This window comes from Anneissia japonica, unplaced genomic scaffold, assembly GCF_011630105.1.
Source record: "Anneissia japonica isolate Jap-2015-1 unplaced genomic scaffold, ASM1163010v1 scaffold8272_len249160_cov157, whole genome shotgun sequence".
Lineage (NCBI taxonomy): Eukaryota > Metazoa > Echinodermata > Crinoidea > Comatulida > Comatulidae > Anneissia > Anneissia japonica.
The window spans coordinates 23,656-45,778 of NW_022742976.1; the positions used below are offsets into that span (position 1 = coordinate 23,656).

General features: G+C 32.5%; 1 protein-coding gene and 11 non-coding genes across 12 annotated transcripts in view; 4 read left to right on the forward strand and 8 right to left on the reverse strand.

Moving 5' to 3' along the window:
- Positions 1-1,877: 1,877 nt before the first annotated feature.
- Positions 1,878-22,123, reverse strand: part of LOC117119291 (adenylate cyclase type 10-like) — a 70,876-nt gene continuing 50,630 nt past the window's right edge. Inside the window, exons 26-34 of the mRNA XM_033264090.1 lie at positions 16,571-16,746; positions 15,709-15,859; positions 13,087-13,178; positions 11,125-11,243; positions 5,837-5,933; positions 5,135-5,250; positions 4,383-4,500; positions 3,642-3,837; positions 1,878-3,259 (exon numbers count right to left, since the gene is read on the reverse strand). Of these exons, the coding sequence (XP_033119981.1) occupies positions 2,927-3,259; positions 3,642-3,837; positions 4,383-4,500; positions 5,135-5,250; positions 5,837-5,933; positions 11,125-11,243; positions 13,087-13,178; positions 15,709-15,859; positions 16,571-16,746 (1,398 nt within the window). The 3' untranslated portion in view covers positions 1,878-2,926. The remainder of the gene's footprint in view (positions 3,260-3,641; positions 3,838-4,382; positions 4,501-5,134; positions 5,251-5,836; positions 5,934-11,124; positions 11,244-13,086; positions 13,179-15,708; positions 15,860-16,570; positions 16,747-22,123) is intronic.
- Positions 7,965-8,046, reverse strand: Trnas-gcu. Its single transcript has one exon. It is a non-coding gene; the product is annotated as a tRNA-Ser (tRNA).
- On the reverse strand, positions 8,124-8,205 carry Trnas-gcu. Its single transcript has one exon. It is a non-coding gene; the product is annotated as a tRNA-Ser (tRNA).
- On the reverse strand, positions 8,847-8,928 carry Trnas-gcu. Its single transcript has one exon. It is a non-coding gene; the product is annotated as a tRNA-Ser (tRNA).
- Positions 9,589-9,670, reverse strand: Trnas-gcu. Its single transcript has one exon. It is a non-coding gene; the product is annotated as a tRNA-Ser (tRNA).
- Trnas-gcu lies at positions 10,201-10,282 on the reverse strand. The gene has a single exon. It is a non-coding gene; the product is annotated as a tRNA-Ser (tRNA).
- Positions 13,565-13,646, reverse strand: Trnas-gcu. The gene has a single exon. It is a non-coding gene; the product is annotated as a tRNA-Ser (tRNA).
- On the reverse strand, positions 14,293-14,374 carry Trnas-gcu. The gene has a single exon. It is a non-coding gene; the product is annotated as a tRNA-Ser (tRNA).
- Positions 17,044-17,125, forward strand: Trnas-gcu. The gene has a single exon. It is a non-coding gene; the product is annotated as a tRNA-Ser (tRNA).
- Positions 18,556-18,637, forward strand: Trnas-gcu. Its single transcript has one exon. It is a non-coding gene; the product is annotated as a tRNA-Ser (tRNA).
- On the forward strand, positions 19,770-19,851 carry Trnas-gcu. The gene has a single exon. It is a non-coding gene; the product is annotated as a tRNA-Ser (tRNA).
- Positions 20,938-21,019, forward strand: Trnas-gcu. The gene has a single exon. It is a non-coding gene; the product is annotated as a tRNA-Ser (tRNA).

Consider the following 22,123-nt stretch of genomic DNA (forward strand, 5'->3'; position numbering starts at 1 on the left):
TAGTTTAATTTTTTTTTTTTTTTTTTTTTTTTTTTTTAACCATGTCCCTTTAGGTGCTCCGTAGCTGGATGCCTGAGCTACGCTACTATAAGTAGTTAATTAGGGTCTTTCAATATAAGATTTTAATGGTTATAGGGGAACTTCACACACATAATCATATATCTGATAACTTACCATAGAATGAATTTTTACATTGCGGTTGACATGTTATGACATTTGAGGTAAAAAGGGAAATTTTAAAGTTTGTAGGCGAAATGTCTTTACATTTGTGTTTAAACAGATTTTTACACTGTGGGCGATTTTTTATTTTTATTTATTTTTTCTTTTTTGACAATGTGGTTATTTTTACCTTTGTGGTTGACACAATTATGACATTTGCGGTTATTTTTGACATGTGAGTATAATGTTTTGACATTTATGGTTATTGTTACATTTTGTGGTGGATGTTTACATTTGTGGGCTCTACACGGTCACTCCTTAGAGTGCATACCTTCGATCGTGCTTGAATGCCAACAATATGCAGGCCACGCCTGGGTTCGAATCCCACCCCCTTATTTTGTTAGCTTAATAATGATTTAGGACGAGGTGGCGCCGAGTGATTATTGCTATGGACTGTTATATTAATATTATCTGCACTGTGATTCGAATCTTATCGTCCTTGTCGTTTTTCCGTTGAATATTGTTATTTCTATTTCGGCTAATTTAAACAAACTGTCTTTGTAGGTGTCATGACGTGAGGACGAGGTGGTCCGAGTAGTTAAGGTAATGGACTGTTAATCCATTTTTCTCTGCACGCGTGGTTTTGAATCAGTTCCTCGTCGTGTTTTTATGTAATGTAACACGTTTTTGTTATGGATGATTATTTTTATGAAGGGATGCTACACAAACTGACAGTTTCAGGCTTCGTGTAAGGTTTACGTCGGAGGACTGCTAATCTATTCTGTACTACACGCGTGGGTTTAAATCTCAACCTCGTCGTTTATATTTTTCATTTTTATATTACTGTTATTGTCATTTTGGTCTATTGTAGAATAAGGCGATGGACTTATCCATTGTGGGTTCGATAATATGCTATGCATACGTGGGTTTGGTTATATTTTTATGTAGTTAAAACAAATACATATTTATTTATTTCCATTATTTTCGGTTTCTACGGTTTATTGATAGCTAACAGATTTGGGTTACAATTTTATTGTCCTTCAATGAAAGAGAAAATTGGTTACTTGTAAAACGTATTAAACAGAAACAATTTTATGACAAAGGATGGATGGATGGACAGATTTAATCGGTGTAAACAACAAGGATAACCCACGAAAGTCTCTTTTCAAAAGATAGGCCTAGTCATTTCTACCTAGGAGATAGCGGCTAAACTACATTTCGATCTAGTCATACTCTATATTTCTTCTCTTTTTATCTCCTATGCGGAGCTCTTAAACACTCGGCTAATTGATTAATACATTTTTTCAATGGGCGGCCGTTAGGGCCAATATACTCTACTGCCCCAGAAGCTCAAGAAACACTCAGCTGATTGAATAATAGACATCTTTAGGTCCGCGCAAGCGAAACTCTGAACCTCATTCTGAATTGTTCCTGTGCTAATTCTTGTTGTTTAGCTCCAATGAGGAGCTCTAGAAATACTAGGCAGATTGATAAATCTGATTGATTACTATACCTTGATTGTATGGGCGGCCGTTAGGACCAATACTCTAATGCCTTCATCAGAGTTCGAGATTACGAGAACTTTGAAGTGCAATAAAGTGTGAAATACAAATTTGAATGGAGTAAGCAAATAGATAGAAGAGTGTATTTTTTTTTTTTTTTTTTTTTTTTTTTTAATAAAAAACGGTAGTGAATATAAAACACCAGGAATAAAGGTATTCTTTTGCTTTAAATTTTAATAACTTTAACAGTTTTGGGTATTACATCGCCTTTCATTAGGTTACAATAGTACAAGGTAGCCTGACAAAATAACATAGGCCTAGGGCTTATCATAAATTAAGAATGTTAAGACGGATTATTAATATGTAAAATTGAAAAAAAAAATGCAAATGTTAAAGACCTACGACAGATAGAAGCAGACTAATCAAATTATCAAGGTGAACATTGAATAAATGAATGAAATAAATGAATGAATAGATAAATAAAGGTAAAACTGCAATTTTTCTTTTTCTTTTTTTTTTTTAAACATCGGAAGTTGTTATAAAAGAATTTTTGAATTTACTACATGGAATGTTACAAATCAAACGATACTTACAATGTTCCGTAAAAATGAAATACTGGTCTCTCTCTAATTAAAGACCACTTTTGGAACCATACCGGGGTTTCCATAATCTTTAGCAGCTTTGGTCTTCAATGTAATTAGAATAATAACGATAAAATACATTTGTGATAATTTAGGACCACAGAAAAGTGGTCTTTAATTGGAGGTGGTCTTTAAATGGAGGGAAACCTGTATTCGTAAAGCAAAACTAAATACTGTATCACCAAAAAAACCCACACCTTAGCATAAAAAATACGGTGTATTAGTGTAGTATGTCATATTTTTAATGTGAACTAGAAATCATAGGTGTTATATCAACTCCGTATTATGATAACACCAACAATTATTTACATTATTGACATTATTTAACTTTACAAGGAGCTCAAAAAGACAACATCCCATTGTTTATTGGTGTATTATGCTATTTATAGAGTTATTATGAACTATTAAAGATAATTGGGCAAGACAACAACGTGAATTTTGCGCTCAAAATGGCAGCATGAGCGCCAACGTAGCAGGATTGGATGAAGCAAGCAACACGTCAATATTCGATGCATACAGTACAGATTTTTGTTTCGTAACAGGCATTTTGACGTTGTATAGGCCTAGGCTTAACATCCCCGTAAAGTTTCTACGCATTCCTTTAATCATATTATGATGCAGCAGCTACTTAATGTACGGTAAAGGCAGAGAATACTTCACCATCGTAGCATCGAGGTTTCTTGCAGAATGCCAATCAAGGTCCTTCTCGACCGACTGTAACCAATGTGAACTAAGGGTTTTGGGACACTTTGGATCGAACCAATACGTGCAACTGTGCTTAGCCCAGTGTTCTTCAATAGCGAGCGCCCTCTGTTTGCTCAGATCGATACAGGTTTGTAAAACTTTTTGTGCTTTGGTTCGTTGGTTGTCAAGCATCAGACGATAGGCTCGAAGGTGCATCAGTCGTGGTTTCAAAACTGGGAACAATTTAACTTTTGACTTCAGCTTTGAAAAGATCTAAAAATCAAACAAAAAGCACAAATTTACATAAGGCCTATATATACATTTTTAATAGATTATTCATGGTATAATTTGAAAACATATATTTTATATATACATATATATATATATATATATATATATTTTTTTTTTTTCTTTTTTTTTTCACAAGGCGAAGTTTGAGTCACACTGTAAGACAGAATGTCGATAATTAGATAAGAGCTCTGGGACTCGATACAGTGTTGATTTTCTTTGACAGAAATATTGAAATTTAGGCCTACTATTACAAATCCTGTCACGCCAACATTGGTCAGGGCCAAAAGCAATCCGACGGACCAAGTTTTACCTCCAAAATCCATCGGCTGGACTACTTTTGCCGCTAATGTCTGTTGTGACTCACCTTATCAACTTGTGCGTTTTCCTGCCGACCGCTGCCGCCTTCCTTCAGCGCACGACATACATGCAGTAATCTGCATTCTAAAACTTTGAAGTTTGACTGTACAGTGACTAAAGTTGACCGTTGGTGGTGTGGTGCAAGTTCATCATACATTTCCATCCATCTAGACGCCTTCTCCCAATTTCCTTTCCTCGAGTACCTGATAATAACAATATGCACGACGATAAAAAATAAATTAACATGTCCAATAATTAACGCTTTAAAGAATTGGTTTTTTTTTTTTGTTTTTTTTCTGGGAAATCGATTACGTGACTCTCGGAGGATTGTGTCGGTTACGTCAGTATGTCTATGCAATTTTACAATAGAGTGTTCTCATTAATTTTTACCCTTAGATAACTAGTTGTCTCAGGGTAGTCCAACTTTGTGGTTTAAACATGAAAACACGTTTACCATACATGAACTAAAACCAAGGACTTTTATAGAGTCCTTGCTACAACAACCATAACAAGACGGCACACACCTACCGCACTGAGTTAGACAGTGAAATATTAATGAAATAATTATAGGTTGGTAAGTTTTACCATTTCCGTACACAAACACATATCAAAAAAGAAATAATCCTAGTAAAGCTGGCCTATTTTTAATAATCGACCGTGGTCTAGGCTGTAGGGTGGACACAATTAAGCCTTTTTACACACTAATTTGATTTCGAATCAAATAAACAGAATGGCTTGAATTTCTCACCATAATGCTAGGCAGGTAATTAGGTACAATCTTGGAGTGGTGTCGACGGAGAACGCTTTTTCGCTCATGGCTCGGGTACAATAGTCGATGCACGTGTTATGATCTTCCAAAGTAAAACCTACATTAAAAAAAAACAACAACAAAATCACACGTTTATAGACAGCATCGCATTTAAGAATACTGGGATTAATTACCGCAAGTGGGGAGGGAAGCTAAAGACTAAGTGAGGTGAGTTAGCTTGCAAGAAATGTGTCATTAGGGGATTTTAACCCACCTGAAATTATTTTTCTGGCACAACAAATTTACAGCAGTGGGTGGGGGTTATTTTTTATTAGGGGGAGAAGGGTGGTTGGGAGCGTATACAGATTTCACAGATCAGACTGCGTAAGTAACGACTAGATTTTCCGTTGACCAACAATGTACTTAAATTGTATTTAGATACAGTAGTAATAATAAAACCGGTCTAATACTATATCATCAGCAGTGTTCATTATAAAAACTGCAGTGTTCACGCCACCATTAGCAGCCACTGTCTTTCAGTCCATATTCGACTACCATGTTTATTAGTGTTATACAGGTAAACATTCACATCTCTTTCGACTTATTTTTAGTAGGCCTATACCAAAATACCGTCTTCTAGAATCATGTCTGTAGAATATACAGCTCTGCAATCTAGTGACAAATTCTGTCCACTAATATGGGTATGGTGACGTCATCTTTTAAAATTAATTAATATGACAGTATAATTTTACCGGCTTCAAGCAGAAGGTCCATACAGCCACAAAAATACCAGCCAACAGACACGTTATTCTCCTCCTCGTCAGCGGCATATCGCAGTGCTTCCAGGTTCTCAACGCACGGAGTTAACCTGGAAAATGAACAGGACCACCAAGAAATTAAATAATAATGGAATTTTCTACTATCAGTACTGTGTCGAGTGTATGACGTTACTGATGATATCACGATCCTGGAAAATATATAAAAAATAACTTTATATGAAAATAGATTTAATTGGGAAAAAAAAAAATCTTAAAAAACGACATTCAACAATTACAGACTTAAAGGCCAATGATAACAATACTCAGTACCGCATTAATAACTTCGGATTCTCTTTAGCGTTTCTTGTTCAGAGTTGTTTAAACTCGATTGTTTGTAAATCTTTCAGTTATCATGTATTACAGCGTTTAGATATTTATATCTTTAGACATTTTCTGTGTATTTTCAATTCAACTGATTTTATTTTAGTTGTGAATAAACGTATAATGTATCGTAATATTAATTGCATTATTTATAATACAATTAAAAATAATAATACTCAGCAGTTTTTACCCCGCCAATTAAAAAATTATCAAAGTTTTATTAAAAAGCTTTAGAATAAAAGAACGCAAAATAGCAATGCAAATACACAAACAAATAGCAATAATATCTATTGCAATGACACATAATGCACCTACCTGTTGGCCTGCAGTAATGCTTGTGCCAAAGTTGGTAACGCAGCTAATTCTAGGTCAATGTTATGGAGACGTTTAGCAATACGAAGTGCACTATAGCCTACAAGTTTGTAAATAATAATAATAATAATAATAATAATAATAATAATAATAATAATAATAATAATAATAATAATAATAATAATAATAATAATAATACTGTTGTTAGCGATTATAATTACATTATAATTACATCTAACTATATTTTTGTAATATGGATTAATCGTCTTTACCTTTGGACAACATGAAAATAATAACATTATATTAAAAAAAAAAAAAAATACTGAGAAACTGATAATTCAAACCCACGCGTGCAGATCACAATGGATTCATGGCTTTAACCACCTGGCGACCTGGTCCTAACGGAAACTTAGACACAGACAGTTCGTGTACAACATACATGAAAAAAATAATCCATAACATTAAAATTCAAGACGGATGAGTTCGAACGCGTGTGCAGAGCACAATAGATTACCGTAGTATCGCCTTAACCACTCGGCCACCCTGTCCTTCCGCAAATCAATAAGTACAAAGTTTGTTTACAGCATCCCTACATAAAAATAATAGGCCTACTTCATAAATAAATGGAAACGACGAGGATGGGATTCGGACCCACGCGTGCAGATCACAATGGTTTAGTAGTCTATCGCCACAACCACTCGGCCACTTCGTCCATACACAAAGATTGAAATAGACAGTTTGTTCACAACATCCCTACATAAAAATATTAATTCATAAATACATAAATAAAAACGCGAGTAGGATGGGATTTATACACACGCGAGCAGAGAACAATGGATAAGCAGTCCATCGCCTTAACCACTCGGCCACCCCGTCCTTACACCAACCCTGAAATAGACAGTTTGTTCACAACATCCCTACATACCAATATTAATCCATAAAATGCATACAAAAGCGCAGAGGCTGGTATTCGAAAGCGCGCGTGCAGAGCACAATGGATTATTTGTTCATCACCTTCCACTCGGCCACCTCGTCTTTACACAAACCCTGAAATGGACAGTTTGTTAACAACAATAATACATACAAATATTAATCCATAAAATACATACAGAAACGACAAGGATGGGATTTAAACCACGCTTGCAGAGCACAATGAATTAGCAGTCCATCGCCTTTTAACCACTCGGCCACCTAGTCTTTACTCAAACCTTGAAATAGACAGTTTGTTCACAACAAATACATACAAATATTAATCCACAAAATAAATACAAAAACGATGGGAATGGGATTCGAACCCACGCGTGCAGAGCAGAGTGGATTAGCAGTCCATCGCCTTATTACGAATCTGTCTTTTTTTATATATATAATATATTACATATTAAAGATAAAACCGTCTATAATAAGCCGAACGAAAGGTGAAAGAATCTATCTAAATAAACTGCTTACTTTGGCTGTTTTAATATATTAGTTTTCAAATAAATATTATAATTAAAATAAAAGAAGATAGAAACCATAACAACAACTAAACGGAACTGCATATTTACAGTTCATACTATTTAGTATAGACGCCTAATGTTTACAGCAATCAGTTTAAAGCCCTGCCTAGACTAAAACATATAGGCAAATCATGACAATTATTATTATTATTATTATTATTATTATTATTATTATTATTATTATTTTTTTTTTTTTTTTTTTTTTTTTTTTTTTTTTTTTTTTTTTTTTTTAATTTTTATTTTTTATTTTTATTTTTTTTATTTTTTGTCAAATAATAGTCAATAAGCGGGAAGAGCTTTAGAATGCTTAGTGCTTGTAAAGAATTGAATGTTTATCTGTGTTTTATTCGAAGTTAATTAGTAACTCTTTTGCTTTCCTGAAGGACATTTATATTTTCTGATACTTGAAGGTTTGTATAATCATAATTATAAATTAATTTTTAAAACATAATATTAGTTTGGTACCAACGTAAAAAAAAAAAAAATAGTGTGCTACAATAATTATGTTGTTTATTTGTATTTTAATGGTAACTACACCATTTATTTATTATTTAAAAAAAAACCTAGATATTTAGTATGGTTGGAGGTAAGTAATATGCGAAACATATCAATACAGATAAATATAAAATATATGGCGACGAGGATGGGATTCGAACCCACGCGTGCAGAACACAATGGATTAGCAGTCCATCGCCTTAACCACTCGGCCACCTCGTCCTTACACGAAGGTAGAAATAGAGTCTGTTCACAACATTAATACATACAAATATTTATCTATAAAATACATACAAAATCGACAAGGATGGGATTCGAACCCACGCGTGCAGAGCACAATGGATTAGCAGTCCATCGCCTTAACCACTCGGCCACCTCGTCCTTACACAAACCATGAAATAGACAGTTTGTTCACTACATTAATACATACAAAAACGACAAGGATGGAATTCGAACCAACGCGTGCAGAGCACAAAGGATTAGCAGTGCATCGCCTCAAGCACTCGGCCGCCTCGTGTTTACACAAACCCTGAAATAGACAGTTTGTTCACAACATTAATAAATACAAATATAAATCCACAAAATAAATACAAAAAAACGACGATCGGATGGGATTCGAACCCACGCGTGCATACACAAATTCTGAAATAGACAGTTTGTTAACAACATTAATACATCTAAATATTAATCCATAAAATAAATACAAAAAACGACGAGAATGGGATTCGAACCCACGCGTACAGAGCACAATAGATTAACAGTACATCACCTTAATCACTCAGCCAACTCGTCTTTACACAAACCATGAAATAGACAGTTTGTTCACAACATTAATACATTCAAATATTAATCCATAAAATGTACAAGAACGGGATTCGAACCCACTCGTGCAGTACACGATGGATTAGCTGTCCATCGCCTTAACCACTCGGCCACCTCGTCCTTAAACGAACGCTAAAATAGACAGTTTCTTTACTACATTAATACATACAAATATAAATCCACAAAATAAATACAAAAAACGACGAGGACGGGATTCGAACCCACGCGTGCAAAGCACAATGGATTAGCAATCTCTCGCCTTAACCACTCGGCCACCTCGTCGTTACACAAACGTCGTTATTATGAAATTTGTTTTTTCTATAATATATTACATATTAAAGATAAAATCGTCTATAATAAGCTCAACAAAACGTGAATTCGGAATCTATTAAAATAAACTGCTTACTTTCGCTGTTTTATTATATGTTTTCAAATAAATTTTATAATTAAAATAATATATATATATATTTTTTCAGAATATATATATATATATATATATATAATCTTTGATTATTTATATATTATTATATATATATATATATATATATATATTTGTAAAATAATAGTCGATAATCGAGGGAAGAGCTTTAGAATGCTTAGTGCTTGTACACAATTGAATGTTTATCTGTGTTTTATTCGAAGTTAATTAGTAACTCTTTTGCTTTCCTGAAGAACATTATTATTTTCTGATACTTGAAGGTTTGTATAAGCATAATTATAAATTAATTTTCAAAATAAAATATTAGATTGGTACCAATTACGATAGAATATATAATATTACAAAAATAATTAGTGTACTACAATAATTAAGTTGATTATTTGTATTTTCTGGTAACTACACCTTTGGTTTTATTATTCAAAAACAAAAAAATTGATATTTTGTATGGTTGAAGGTAAGTATATGCAAAACATACCTATATAAATAAAAATTTTAAAAAATGGCGACGAGGATGGGATTCGAACCCACGCGTGCAGAGCACAATGGATTAGCAGTCCATCGCCTTAACCACTCGGCCACCTCGTCCTTACGGGAACAAACTCCACGCAATACATGGCCAAATACAAATGCATACAAATAGCCGATTTGTTTATATTTAGATTATACACGCCTTATGCGTTCGCTGTGACGTCAATGTATAGGTCTAATACCAGGACATTGTTCTCGCACAGTCTTCAATGGCAAAGTTCATTCAACCGTTAAAATCAATACTCATTTCCTGCCAGTCCCACAAACTCGAAATGACTGAACCAACCAGTTGGTTGCCAGTCTTCTATCGCACCACACACACAAAAAACAATAGTTTGTTTCTTATACTAAATATCACCTAATTATTTTATATTCAGTAATTTATTCATTCTTTCATTATTAATTTATTCACCATTCATAGTCAAAGATACGTTATCAGAACACGTTATCAGAAATTTGTGATAGATTGGCAACGCCGTGGAATAGAATATATTCTAAATTTACAGCATGTATAGGCCTACATTAATCTTTGGCCTGAAACTTATATATCAGCAATGTGACAAAAATAAAATGTACAAAAACAAAATCGACGAAGATGGGATTCGAACCCACGCGTGCAGAGCACAATGGATTAGCAGTCCATCGCCTTAACCACTCGGCCACCTCGTCCACATGTATATTATTGCAATCCTAAAATTGCGTCGATATTCCATCATTATTTTTGTGTGATTAACCCCCACCCAGCATACATTTTTCTACATTTGGCGAAATTAAATTACAAATTAATTTATTACTTTAAACAGAACGACCGCTTACTTTAGAAACAAAGTGAATATTAATACTGTATTAGACAGTGCACACAGTTAAACAATTATAGATAGGCCTAGTAAGTGACTGATTTTTATATACATTATAATATACACGGCCATATTATTTAAAGCTTCAAATCGGTTGTTGTTATAACCGAAACATGTAACCAAAGTAAACTTTGAAGATTACCAAAATAATTGATTGATTGATTAATTATTTATTAATTTTTTATTACTTAATTACTTATTTATTTATTATTCATTATGATTAATTAGTTACTTTATTCATCTATCCTTTCAGTGTTTGACAAAACGAAACAAATGTGAATGGTATTTGGAATCTAATAACTTAACAATACATGAATATTACTACTAGTACTAATATAAAATCTCTGGATAAAATTTTAAAATAATAAAGTAAAACGGCGTTGGGGTTAAGCATAGGCTGATACAAGGAAGGGGGAAGCCGGCCTGTTCCCCATTACCTATGTTTTAAAAAGAGAAAATTATACTTAAATTAATGTCTTATTGTGCCATTTTTGCCATCTACAGGCACCGTAATCATAAAATGTTGCACCTTGCCCCATCGAATGTGGTCTAGCACCTGCATCTGTCAACTACCGCACCTCTCCGAGCCCCCTCTATTTCGAATTCTTGGATCCTCAAGCATTAAGTAGCCTACAAATTGTATATTTTACACACCTGCATCGATTGCTCCTTGTAGTCTGCCGTTACCAAGTCGTAAGTTCGAGCTTGAACTGTACAGGTGACCGACCGTGATGACGTCATCCGGACCGAAAGTACCCGGACCTTCAATACACCTAGGAAGTATTAAAAAGTAATAAGTATTGCTTTCCATTAAGTAATTACAAAGAAATGACAAAAATAAAATGACATAGAAGGTACAAAAAACAAAATGAAAGATCAAAGAACATCAAAAACACTCATTACCATTCATGAAATTAAACATGGATGACACTTTAAGACTACCTATATTGCATAACGATTGCATCATTAGTGTTTATCGATCTAACGTAAACTAGGTACAAGTCATGTGATAGAATTATGAAAGGCTGAACTACATGATAAATGAGATAACAGTTAGTTAAACGATCATAAATCATTACAGTAAACGTACTATATTTAGGCCTACGATTATTCCATGAATGTCAAATACGATTACTATCTAACGACGTAAGTCTTTAAAAAGTATACCTATCTACATGATGAAGGACGTTCTAAGTAAATGATAATCATTTGTCTCTTAGCTTTTTTTTTTTTTTTTTTTTGGTCGTTTATTCCTTCAAATTGATTTCTTGATTGATTAAATTCGTTTAATTTATTCATTTATCCCCTACAGTCATTCATTTAGTACAAGTTTTAATAATAAGTTGTCTCTTTGTTATTTTTTTCGGTTGGTTGTTCCTTCAAAATAAATAAATTTCTTGATTCATTCATTCATTTAATGATTTCATTCATTTACTCTATATAGTCATTTATTCAGTACAGAGTATTACGTACTAAGTTTTAATAATCATTTGTCTCTTAGTTTGTTCATTTTTCGGTCATTTGTTCATTAAAATAAATTCATTAAAAAAAATTAATTCATTCATTCCATTCTTCCACGCATTTATTAATTGATTCAATAATTCATTTATTATTAATTTCTGCATTTATTTATTCATCTATTCACTAATTCTTACATTCATTTACTCATTTCTACGTTAATTAATTTACTCATTCATTAATTTATTCATTCAATTAGGTCCATTAACTCAAAATTTATTATACAATAATTTATTCATTCGTTCATGCATTTCAGTTTATGTTTCTTTTACTCAAGTCAAAATCACAGCCAAGGCTGAATTATATAATATTTACGAAAAATGTAGGCAAATATTAAAATATCAAAACATCAATCAAACACACAAGCACAAAACATGAAAAATGGAGATAAAAGTGACACTGAAAATACATTAAAAAGTACAAACAGGATGCATTATTCGTTTACTTGATTGATTGACTCACTGATTGATTGATTGATTGATTGATTCATTCATTCATTCATTCATGCATGAATACATGCATTCATTCATTCACTCATTCATCTATTCATTCATTCACTCCCTAATTCATTCATTCATTCATTTTGTATCGAATAACTCACGTTAAATACTCAAGTCAAAATCACAGCCAAGGCTGAATTATATAATATTTACCAAAAATGTAGGCAAATATTAAAATATCAAAACATCAATCAAACACACAAGCACAAAACATGAAAAATGGAGATAAAAGTGACAGTGAAAATACATTAAAAAGTACAAACAAGATGCATTATTCGTTTACTTGATTGATTGACTCACTGATTGATTGATTGATTCATTCATTCATTTATTCATTCATGCATGAATACATGCATTCATTCATTCACGCATTCATCTATTCATTCATTCATTCATTCACTCCCTAATTCATTCATTCATTCATTTTGTATCGAATAACTCACGTGTTCATTCATATGTATACATTCATTTGAACAACATTTTAACTATACTAACCCGTCCAACAAGAGGCTATCAATCCTCAATATTTAAATGTTGGAAACTTTTGAGCCAAAGCATCATTAAAAACACAAATATGTTAGAAAAAGGAGAAAATTACCTTCTCATTGCCATCCGCTCATAAAAATCACCAAGCCTCGGCCACTGGAATAACTGACAACACTCCATTATGCTCCTATATGCAGTTATCAACTGATGCGAAGATAACATTAATGATATTTATGAGAGAGCTTGTTGTGAATTTTGGAGAATTTAACTACCTAATTTATTCAAATAAACGCTTCGGTTTGAAGAAGCGCCCCCTCAAAAAAACCCCTCCCTTTAGAGCCTCATTTAGAATAAACGCCTCCACGAAGTAAGCGTCAAAGGCGTTTATTGTGTTCTAGAATTAATTCACTCTCCTCCCTCAATCATACCTCTATCCAAAAAAAAAATAAATTAAAAACTTCTAAACAAACCCAGGTGCATCTGATAGGCTTACATGCTAAAATCAGAAGCCACTTTTGAGGAGGATTATGAATGTTACACAAGTGGGTAAGGGGAATTAAACATGACAAAAATAGATCTAAAAAAAAAATCGACGAGGATGGGACTCGAACCCACGCGTGCAGAGCACAATGGCTTAGCAAACCATCGCCTTAACCACTCGGCCACCTCGTCTTGTTGATGTCGCCAGTATTGACTTTTGTTTTAAAAAAATACCAGTTTTTTGCAGAGCGTAATTGCATCGATATTACATCATTCTGTACGATGATGACCTACGACCTATAAGAGTAGGCCATACTCTCGTCGATCATTCAGGTGAAATTATTTTTACGCAAATAAATTTTAATTCCAATAACAATACCGGTACTTCAGGGATTGATAGTTTATTTATTTGAGGCAAAGTAAAATTAACTTAAAAGTGCTACTTCTATTTAATAATAATAATAATAATAATAATAATAATAATAATAATAATAATAATAATAATTAATAATTCTGGATTTATATAGCGCCTCCCGTTGACACAACCTCGAAGCGCTATAAATTTGAATTTGTACGGCACACAATATTATGTAAAACTTTCGGGGGTGTCAAACTGACTGTGTTATGTAATAGGCTAGCCAGGATTATCATCATATCGCCTTGTGCAGTGGCCGTCTTGTGACACCCTCTCGAAACACCCAAGGGCCGGGCTTAGCGGACGGTCAATTGTATGTAAATACCAGTGGCAGATCCATGAATATAAAATAGACAGGGTCCGGGCTAATATGACATAACAAATTGGAGGGGAAAAAAGAAAAAAAAAAAGAAAAAAAGAAATCGACGAGAATGGGACTTGAACCCACGCGTGCATAGCACAATGGCTTAGCAAACCATCGCCTTAACCACTCGGCCACCTCGTCTGGTTGACACTAAAACACTGGCTTCTCTAAAAAAAAAAAACACGTGAGTCTATTGCAGAGCAAATATTGCATCGATATTACATCACTTTGTATGATGATGACCTACACTCTATAAGAGTACACTTAGTCGATGATTCAGGTGAAAATATTTTTACTAAGTAAATTATTGATTCATACAGAAATAGCACTTTAGACTAGCTGAATATTTATTTGAGCACAAAATAATTTAAAAGTGCTGCTGTTTTAATTTGTACTGCTAATAATATTTAAAACTTTTCTCAATGTCAAACTGACAACTGGCCAATCAAAAATAGGTACAGCGAGGATTATGATTGCGCGTCGTGCAGTGGTCGTCTTGTAAAACTTTCTTAAAACACTAAATGGGCAGCGCTTACCGGACGGCCTACTGTATGTAAGTTTGTACATAAACAGTCAGAGTTAATAACTGATGAAGATAATATTAAGAATTAGTGTTGCAGCTAGCGGATTATTTAGAATAGAAAAAAACTATAGAGCTCATCCATATTATTCAATTTTCTTGACAAAAAAAAAAGCTGTGGGTCCATATCACGATATGCCTTCATAATTATGGTCATGATGTGATGTCATCGTGACCATATTTAGGTATATTTGAAAGTCTGGACACGATTTAATACATAGGTAGGCCTACTAAACTATGCGAGATTAAAAGTGTATGAAGGTGTTGGGTTTACATTAGGACATGCACACAAACAAAATTAATGTAATGGGCCTAAAACAACGGACAGGTTTAATAATGACAAAATAAATTGAAATCAAAAAATCAAAGGAAGATGGGACCCAAACCCACGCGTGCATAGGACAATGGCTTAGCAAACCATCACCTTAACCACCTCGTCTGCTTGAGGCTAAAATATTGGCTTCTGTAAGGAAATATGAGTATAGTGCAGAGCTAATATTTCATCGATATAGCATCATTACGTTTTTTGGTGATGAAATACAACTATAAATACATTTTTCCGTGAGTTATGTGATGTTTTATTTTAAAGTAAATTATAAATTAAAATAGACGTAGTACTCTTAAACTCGGCGAAATAATTATTTCAGGCAGTGTACACATTAATTTAAGTGTACGGCGCAGCATAAGACATTTTGAAGTGTCAGTCGTACTAACTGACCAATCAAAACGTGTTATTCAATAGGCATGGTTAGGAATTACTATGCGGTGCGGGATTTTGTCTAGTGGAATCTTATCAACGATACACAGGGGCCTGGTAAATAGATTATAAAATTTTCTGAATAAATATCAACAATTATTATTATTAATAATAAAAACAATTATTTTTATTATATACTTCGTGCAAGTCGTCATCAGATGATTCGGCACGGTTAAGTTGTTGCAAAGCAGACGACAGTGCTCGCAGTTTGTCATTCTTCTTCAGATAGATTTGCCACAAGTACGACAAACACCTTGCTTGCTCCACGTATATATTACTCACTTCACTCCTGCATTAACAAAAATGATAACAGTTATTTAGTGATTACTCCTACTATATAACGTACAATGTGGATTGGCTTTAAATTCTAAGGGGATCTTTTTTTTTTGTCAAATCCCTTTTTTAGAGCGAGTGCCCTCTCATAAATAAAACTCTTTGCATCAAAAACATCAACGTGCATCATTTACATATTAATGCTCCAACTCCAAGAGTTTCGTCCCAGACCCCATATGGGGTTTTCTTTATTACGGAATTCGTTTTGGGTTATATTTCTTAATTTATTCACATCCAACAGCAAGCAACTCGCCAATTCAGGATGGACGATGCTTTAGCGAAAAGCAAGTCTCTTATGAGGCTTAGGAATCGCATGAGCATCGAGAGAAATAGTCACAGCAATTGAACCCAGGGCCCTGGGATTAGATGGCAGACAAGCCTAAGCTATTCAATTCCACTTTGTTTTATTATCATTAATATAGGTCTCCCTCTAATTAAAGACCTCTCCAATTAAAGACCAACTCAAATTAAAGACCATTTCTTTTGTGGTCCCAAATTAACAAATGTCTTTTATCTTTATTGTTCTAATTAGAGACCAAAGCTGCTAAAGACCATGGAAACCCCGGTCACAAAAGTGGTCTTTAATTAGATGGAGACTTGTAATAGTAGTATAGGCTCATCATTAATATTACACAGACATTATAACAGTTCGAAGACAATAACTTACGAAGCACGTCCGATGAAACAGTTTGGAAATTTTCTGTGGGCAAATTGTTTAATTCCTTCGAGCATGATCTTAAAGCGTGTCAAAATTAAGACATTACGCTGTCGATTTCCAAGAATCCGCAGAGCTGACAAAAAATGGATTTTGGATTCATCATAACGGCCCATTTGGAATATTGCCTATTGAAATACAAAGAAAGACATTTTATTCAAGTTAATTGTAGATCTAGTAGGTCAAGAACGGATCATATATTTTGTTGTATTTAATTCCCTACCAATTGCCGTGCCATATATAACCCGATTTTATTTTAATTTGTATATAACTTGTGTATTAATTTCATTATTAATGAAACTACCTTTTACATTTTTAAAATACAATTGTCAAAAATCAATTATTTTATTCAATTAATGGGACACTTTCGCCAAACTGATAGGCCTGATAATATGTGAATGCATATATCATGTCTATAGTAAGCAGACGAGGTGGCCGAGTGGTTAAGGCGATGGACTGCTAATCCATTGTGCTCTGCACGCGTGGGTTCGAATCCCATCCTCGTCGTCTTTTTATTTTTGTATCATTTTTTTGTCATGTTGCTGTGTTTATTGGTTTGCATGTTTTTCGTATTTTTGTTAATGTTGGAATACAATTTTTTAATTCTATGAATGATGAATGAACTGTGTTTATTGGTTTGCATGTTTTTCGTATTTTTGTTAATGTTGGAATACAATTTTTTAATTCTATGAATGATGAATGAATGAATGAATGAATGAATGAATGAATGAATGGATGGATGAATGAATGAATGAATGAATGATTGAATGAATGAATGAATGAATGAATGAATGAATGAATGAATGAATGAATGAATGAATGAATGAATGAATGAATGAATGAATGAATGAACGAATCAATCAATCAATCAATCAATCAACTAAATATTTTGTTAATCTTATATGTTTTACTTTGGTTGTATTTTTAGTTATAGCAACAATATTTCAAATTATTTCAATAATATAGTCGCGTATAAAGTGTATATAAATATCACACAATTTAATTCTATAAATGAATGAATAAATGAGTGAATGAATGAATAAATGAAAGAACGAACAAACGAGCAAACGAACGAATAAATCAATCAAACAATCAATCAACTATTTATTTTGTTAATTTTATAATATTTTACTTTGGTTTTATTTCTTGTAATAGCAACAACATTTTAAATTATTTAAATAATATGGTCGCGTATATTATATTAGTGTATAATTATAAAACAGTCACTTCAGTATCATTTCTTTAATATGTACAATGTCTCATAAATTCACACTCGTTCCTAAATATAGTTGCGCTTAAATTATTATTTTTTTAATAAAATGTCGCCAAACTCACGGAAAAAATGTAAACCATATATAACCCACCAGGAGCACAATGGTAAAATACCGACGCAATGTTCGCTGCAATAGACCAATAGGCCTATTTTGTTTACACAAGCCAGTATTTGCTAGCAGTAAGCAGACGAGGTGGCCGAGTGTTTATTGGTTTACATCATTTTCGTATTTTTGTTTATGTTTGAATGCATTTTTTTAATTCAATAAATGAATGAGTGAATGAGTGAATGAATGAATGAATGAATGAATGAACAAATAAATCAATAAATAAATCAACTAATTATTTTGTTAATCTTATATTTTACTTTGGTTGTATTTCTGCTATAGCAACAACATTTTAAATTATTTAAATAATATGGTCGCGTATAAAGTGTATATAAATATCAGTCACTTCAGTATCATATCTTTAATGTGTCCAATGCCTCATAAATATTCACCTCGTCCCTAAATATATTTCTGCTTAAATTATTATTTTTTTAGTAAAATGTCGTCAAACTTAAGGAAAAATACGTAAACCACAAACACAACGGTGAAATACAAACGCAAGGTTCTCTGCAAGAGACCAGTATTTCGTTTACACAAGCCTGTATTTGTTAGTAAGCAGACGAGGTGGCCGAGTGGTTAAGGCGATGGACTGCTAATCCATTGTGCTCTGCACGCGTGGGTTCGAATCCCATCCTCGTCGTCTCTTTATATTTGTATCATTTTTTGCCATGTGCTGTGTGTTTGCATGATTTTCGTATTTTTGTTTATGTTTGAATGCATTTTATTTAATTCTATAAATGAATGAATAAATGAGTGAATGAATGAATAAATGAAAGAACGAACAAACGAACGAATAAATCAATCAATCATTAAACTAATTATTTTGTTAATTTTATAATATTTTACTTTGGTTTTATTTCTTGTTATCGCAACAACATGTTAAATTATTTAAATAATATGGTCGCGTATATTATATTAGTGTATAATTATATAAAAAAAATCAGTCACTTCAGTATCATTTCTTTAATATGTACAATGCCTCATAAATTCACACTCGTTCCTAAATATAGTTCCGCTTAAATTATTATCTTTTTAATAAAATGTCGCCAAAATAACGGAAAAAAATGTAAACCATATGTAAACCACCACGAGCACAATGGTAAAATACCGACGCAATGATCTCTGCAATAGACCAATTATTAGGCCTATTATAGGCCTATTTTGTTTACACAAGCCAGTATTTGCTAGCAGTAAGCAGACGAGGTGGCCGAGCGTTTATTGGTTTACATGATTTTCGTATTTTTGTTTTTGTTTGAATGCATTTTTTAAGTCTATGAATGAATGAGTGAATGAGTGAATAAATAAATGAATGAATGAATGAATGAATGAATGAATGAATGAATGAATGAATGAATGAATGAATAAATGAATGAATGAATGAATGAATGAATGAATGAATGAATGAATGAATGAACGAACAAAGAAATCAATCAATCAATCAACTAATTATTTTGTTAATCTTATATATTTTACTTCGGTTGTATTTCTGTTATAGCAACAACATTTTAAATTATTTAAATAATATGGTCGCGTATAAAGTGTATATAAATATCAGTCACTTCAGTATCATATCTTTAATGTGTCCAATGCCTTATAAATATTCACCTCGTCCCTTAATATAGTTCTGCTTAAATTATTATTTTTTTAGTAAAACGTTGCCAAACTTAAGGAAAAATATAAACCACCACAAATACAACGGTGAAATACCGACGCAATGTTCTCTGCAAGAGACCAGTATTTTGTTTACACAAGCCAGTGTTTGTTATTAAGTAGACGAGGTGGCCGAGTGGTTAAGGCGATGGACTGCTAATCCATTGTGCTCTGCACGCGTGGGTTCGAATCCCATCCTCGTCGTCTCTTTCTTATTTATCATTTTTTGCCATGTTTCTGTGTTTATTGGTTGCATGATTTTCGTATTTTTGTTTATGTTTGAATGCATTTTATTTAATTCTATAAATGAATGAATAAATGAGTGAATGAATGAATGAATGAATGAATGAATAGATGAATGAATGAATAAATGAAAGAACGAACGAAAGAACGAATAAATCAATCAATCATTAAACTAATTATTTTGTTAATTTTATAATAGTTTACTTTGGTTTTATTTCTTGTAATAGCAACAACATTTTAAATTATTTAAATAATATGGTCGCGTATATTATATTAGTGTATAATTATTAAAAAAAAATCAGTCACTTCAGTATCATTTCTTTAATATGTACAATGCCTCAAAAATTCACACTCGTTCCTAAATATAGTTGCGCTTAAATTATTATTTTTTTAATAAAATGTCGCCAAAATAACGGAAAAAAATGTAAACCATATGTAAACCACCACGAGCACAATGGTAAAATACCGACGCAATGTTCTCTGCAATAGACCAATAGGCTTATTTTGTTTACACAAGCCAGTATTTGCTAGTAAGCAGACGAGGTGGCCGAGTGTTTATTGGTTTACATGATTTTCGTATTTTTGTTTTTGTTTGAATGCATTTTTTAATTCTATGAATGAATGAGTGAATGAGTGAATGAATAAATGAATGAATAAATGAATGAATAAATGAATGAATGAATGAACGAACGAACAAATAAATCAATCAATCAATCAACTAATTATTTTGTTAATCTTATATGTTTTAATTCGGTTGTATTTCTGTTATAGCAACAACATTTTAAATTATTTAAATAATATGGTCGCGTATAAAGTGTATATAAATATCAGTCACTTCAGTATCATATCTTTAATGTGTCCAATGCCTTATAAATATTCACCTCGTCAAATATAGTTCTGCTTAAATTATTATTTTTTTTAGTAAAACGTTGCCAAACTTAAGGAAAAATATAAACCACCACAAATACAACGGTGAAATACTGACTCAATGTTCTCTGCAAGAGACCCAGTATTTTGTTTACACAAGCCAGTGTTTGTTATTAAGTAGACGAGGTGGCCGAGTGGTTAAGGCGATGGACTGCTAATCCATTGTGCTCTGCACGCGTGGGTTCGAATCCCATCCTCGTCGTCTCTTTCTTATTTATCATTTTTTGCCATGTTTCTGTGTTTATTGGTTGCATGATTTTCGTATTTTTGTTTATGTTTGAATGCATTTTATTTAATTCTATAAATAAATAAATGAATAAATGAGTGAATGAATGAATGAATGAATAGATGAATGAATGAATAAATGAAAGAACGAACGAAAGAACGAAAAAATCAATCAACCAACTAATTATTTTGTTAATTTTATAATAGTTTACTTTGGTTTTATTTCTTGTAATAGCAACAACATTTTAAATTATTTAAATAATATGGTCGCGTATATTATATTAGTGTATAATTATTTAAAAAAAATCAGTCACTTCAGTATCATTTCTTTAATATGTACAATGCCTCATAAATTCACACTCGTTCCTAAATATAGTTCCGCTTAAATTATTATTTTTTTAATAAAATGTCGCAATAATAACGGAAAAAATGTAAACCATATGTAAACCACCACGAGCACAATGATAAAATACCGACGCAATGATCTCTGCAATAGACCAATTATTAGGCCTATTATAGGCCTATTTTGTTTACACAAGCCAGTATTTGCTAGCAGTAAGCAGACGAGGTGGCCGAGTGTTTATTGGTTTACATTATTTTCGTATTTTTGTTTTTGTTTGAATGTATTTTTTAATTCTATGAATGAATGAATAAATGAATGAACGAACGAACAAATAAATCAATCAATCAATCAACTAATTATTTTGTTAATCTTATATGTTTTACTTCGGTTGTATTTCTGTTATAGCAACAACATTTTAAATTATTTAAATAATATGGTCGCGTATAAAGTGTATATAAATATCAGTCACTTCAGTATCATATCTTTAATGTGTCCAATGCCTTATAAATATTCACCTCGTCAAATACAGTTCTGCTTAAATTATTATTTTTTTTAGTAAAACGTTGCCAAACTTAAGGAAAAATATAAACCACCACAAATACAACGGTGTAATACCGACGCAATGTTCTCTGCAAGAGACCAGTATTTTGTTTACACAAGCCAGTGTTTGTTATTAAGTAGACGAGGTGGCCGAGTGGTTAAGGCGATGGACTGCTAATCCATTGTGCTCTGCACGCG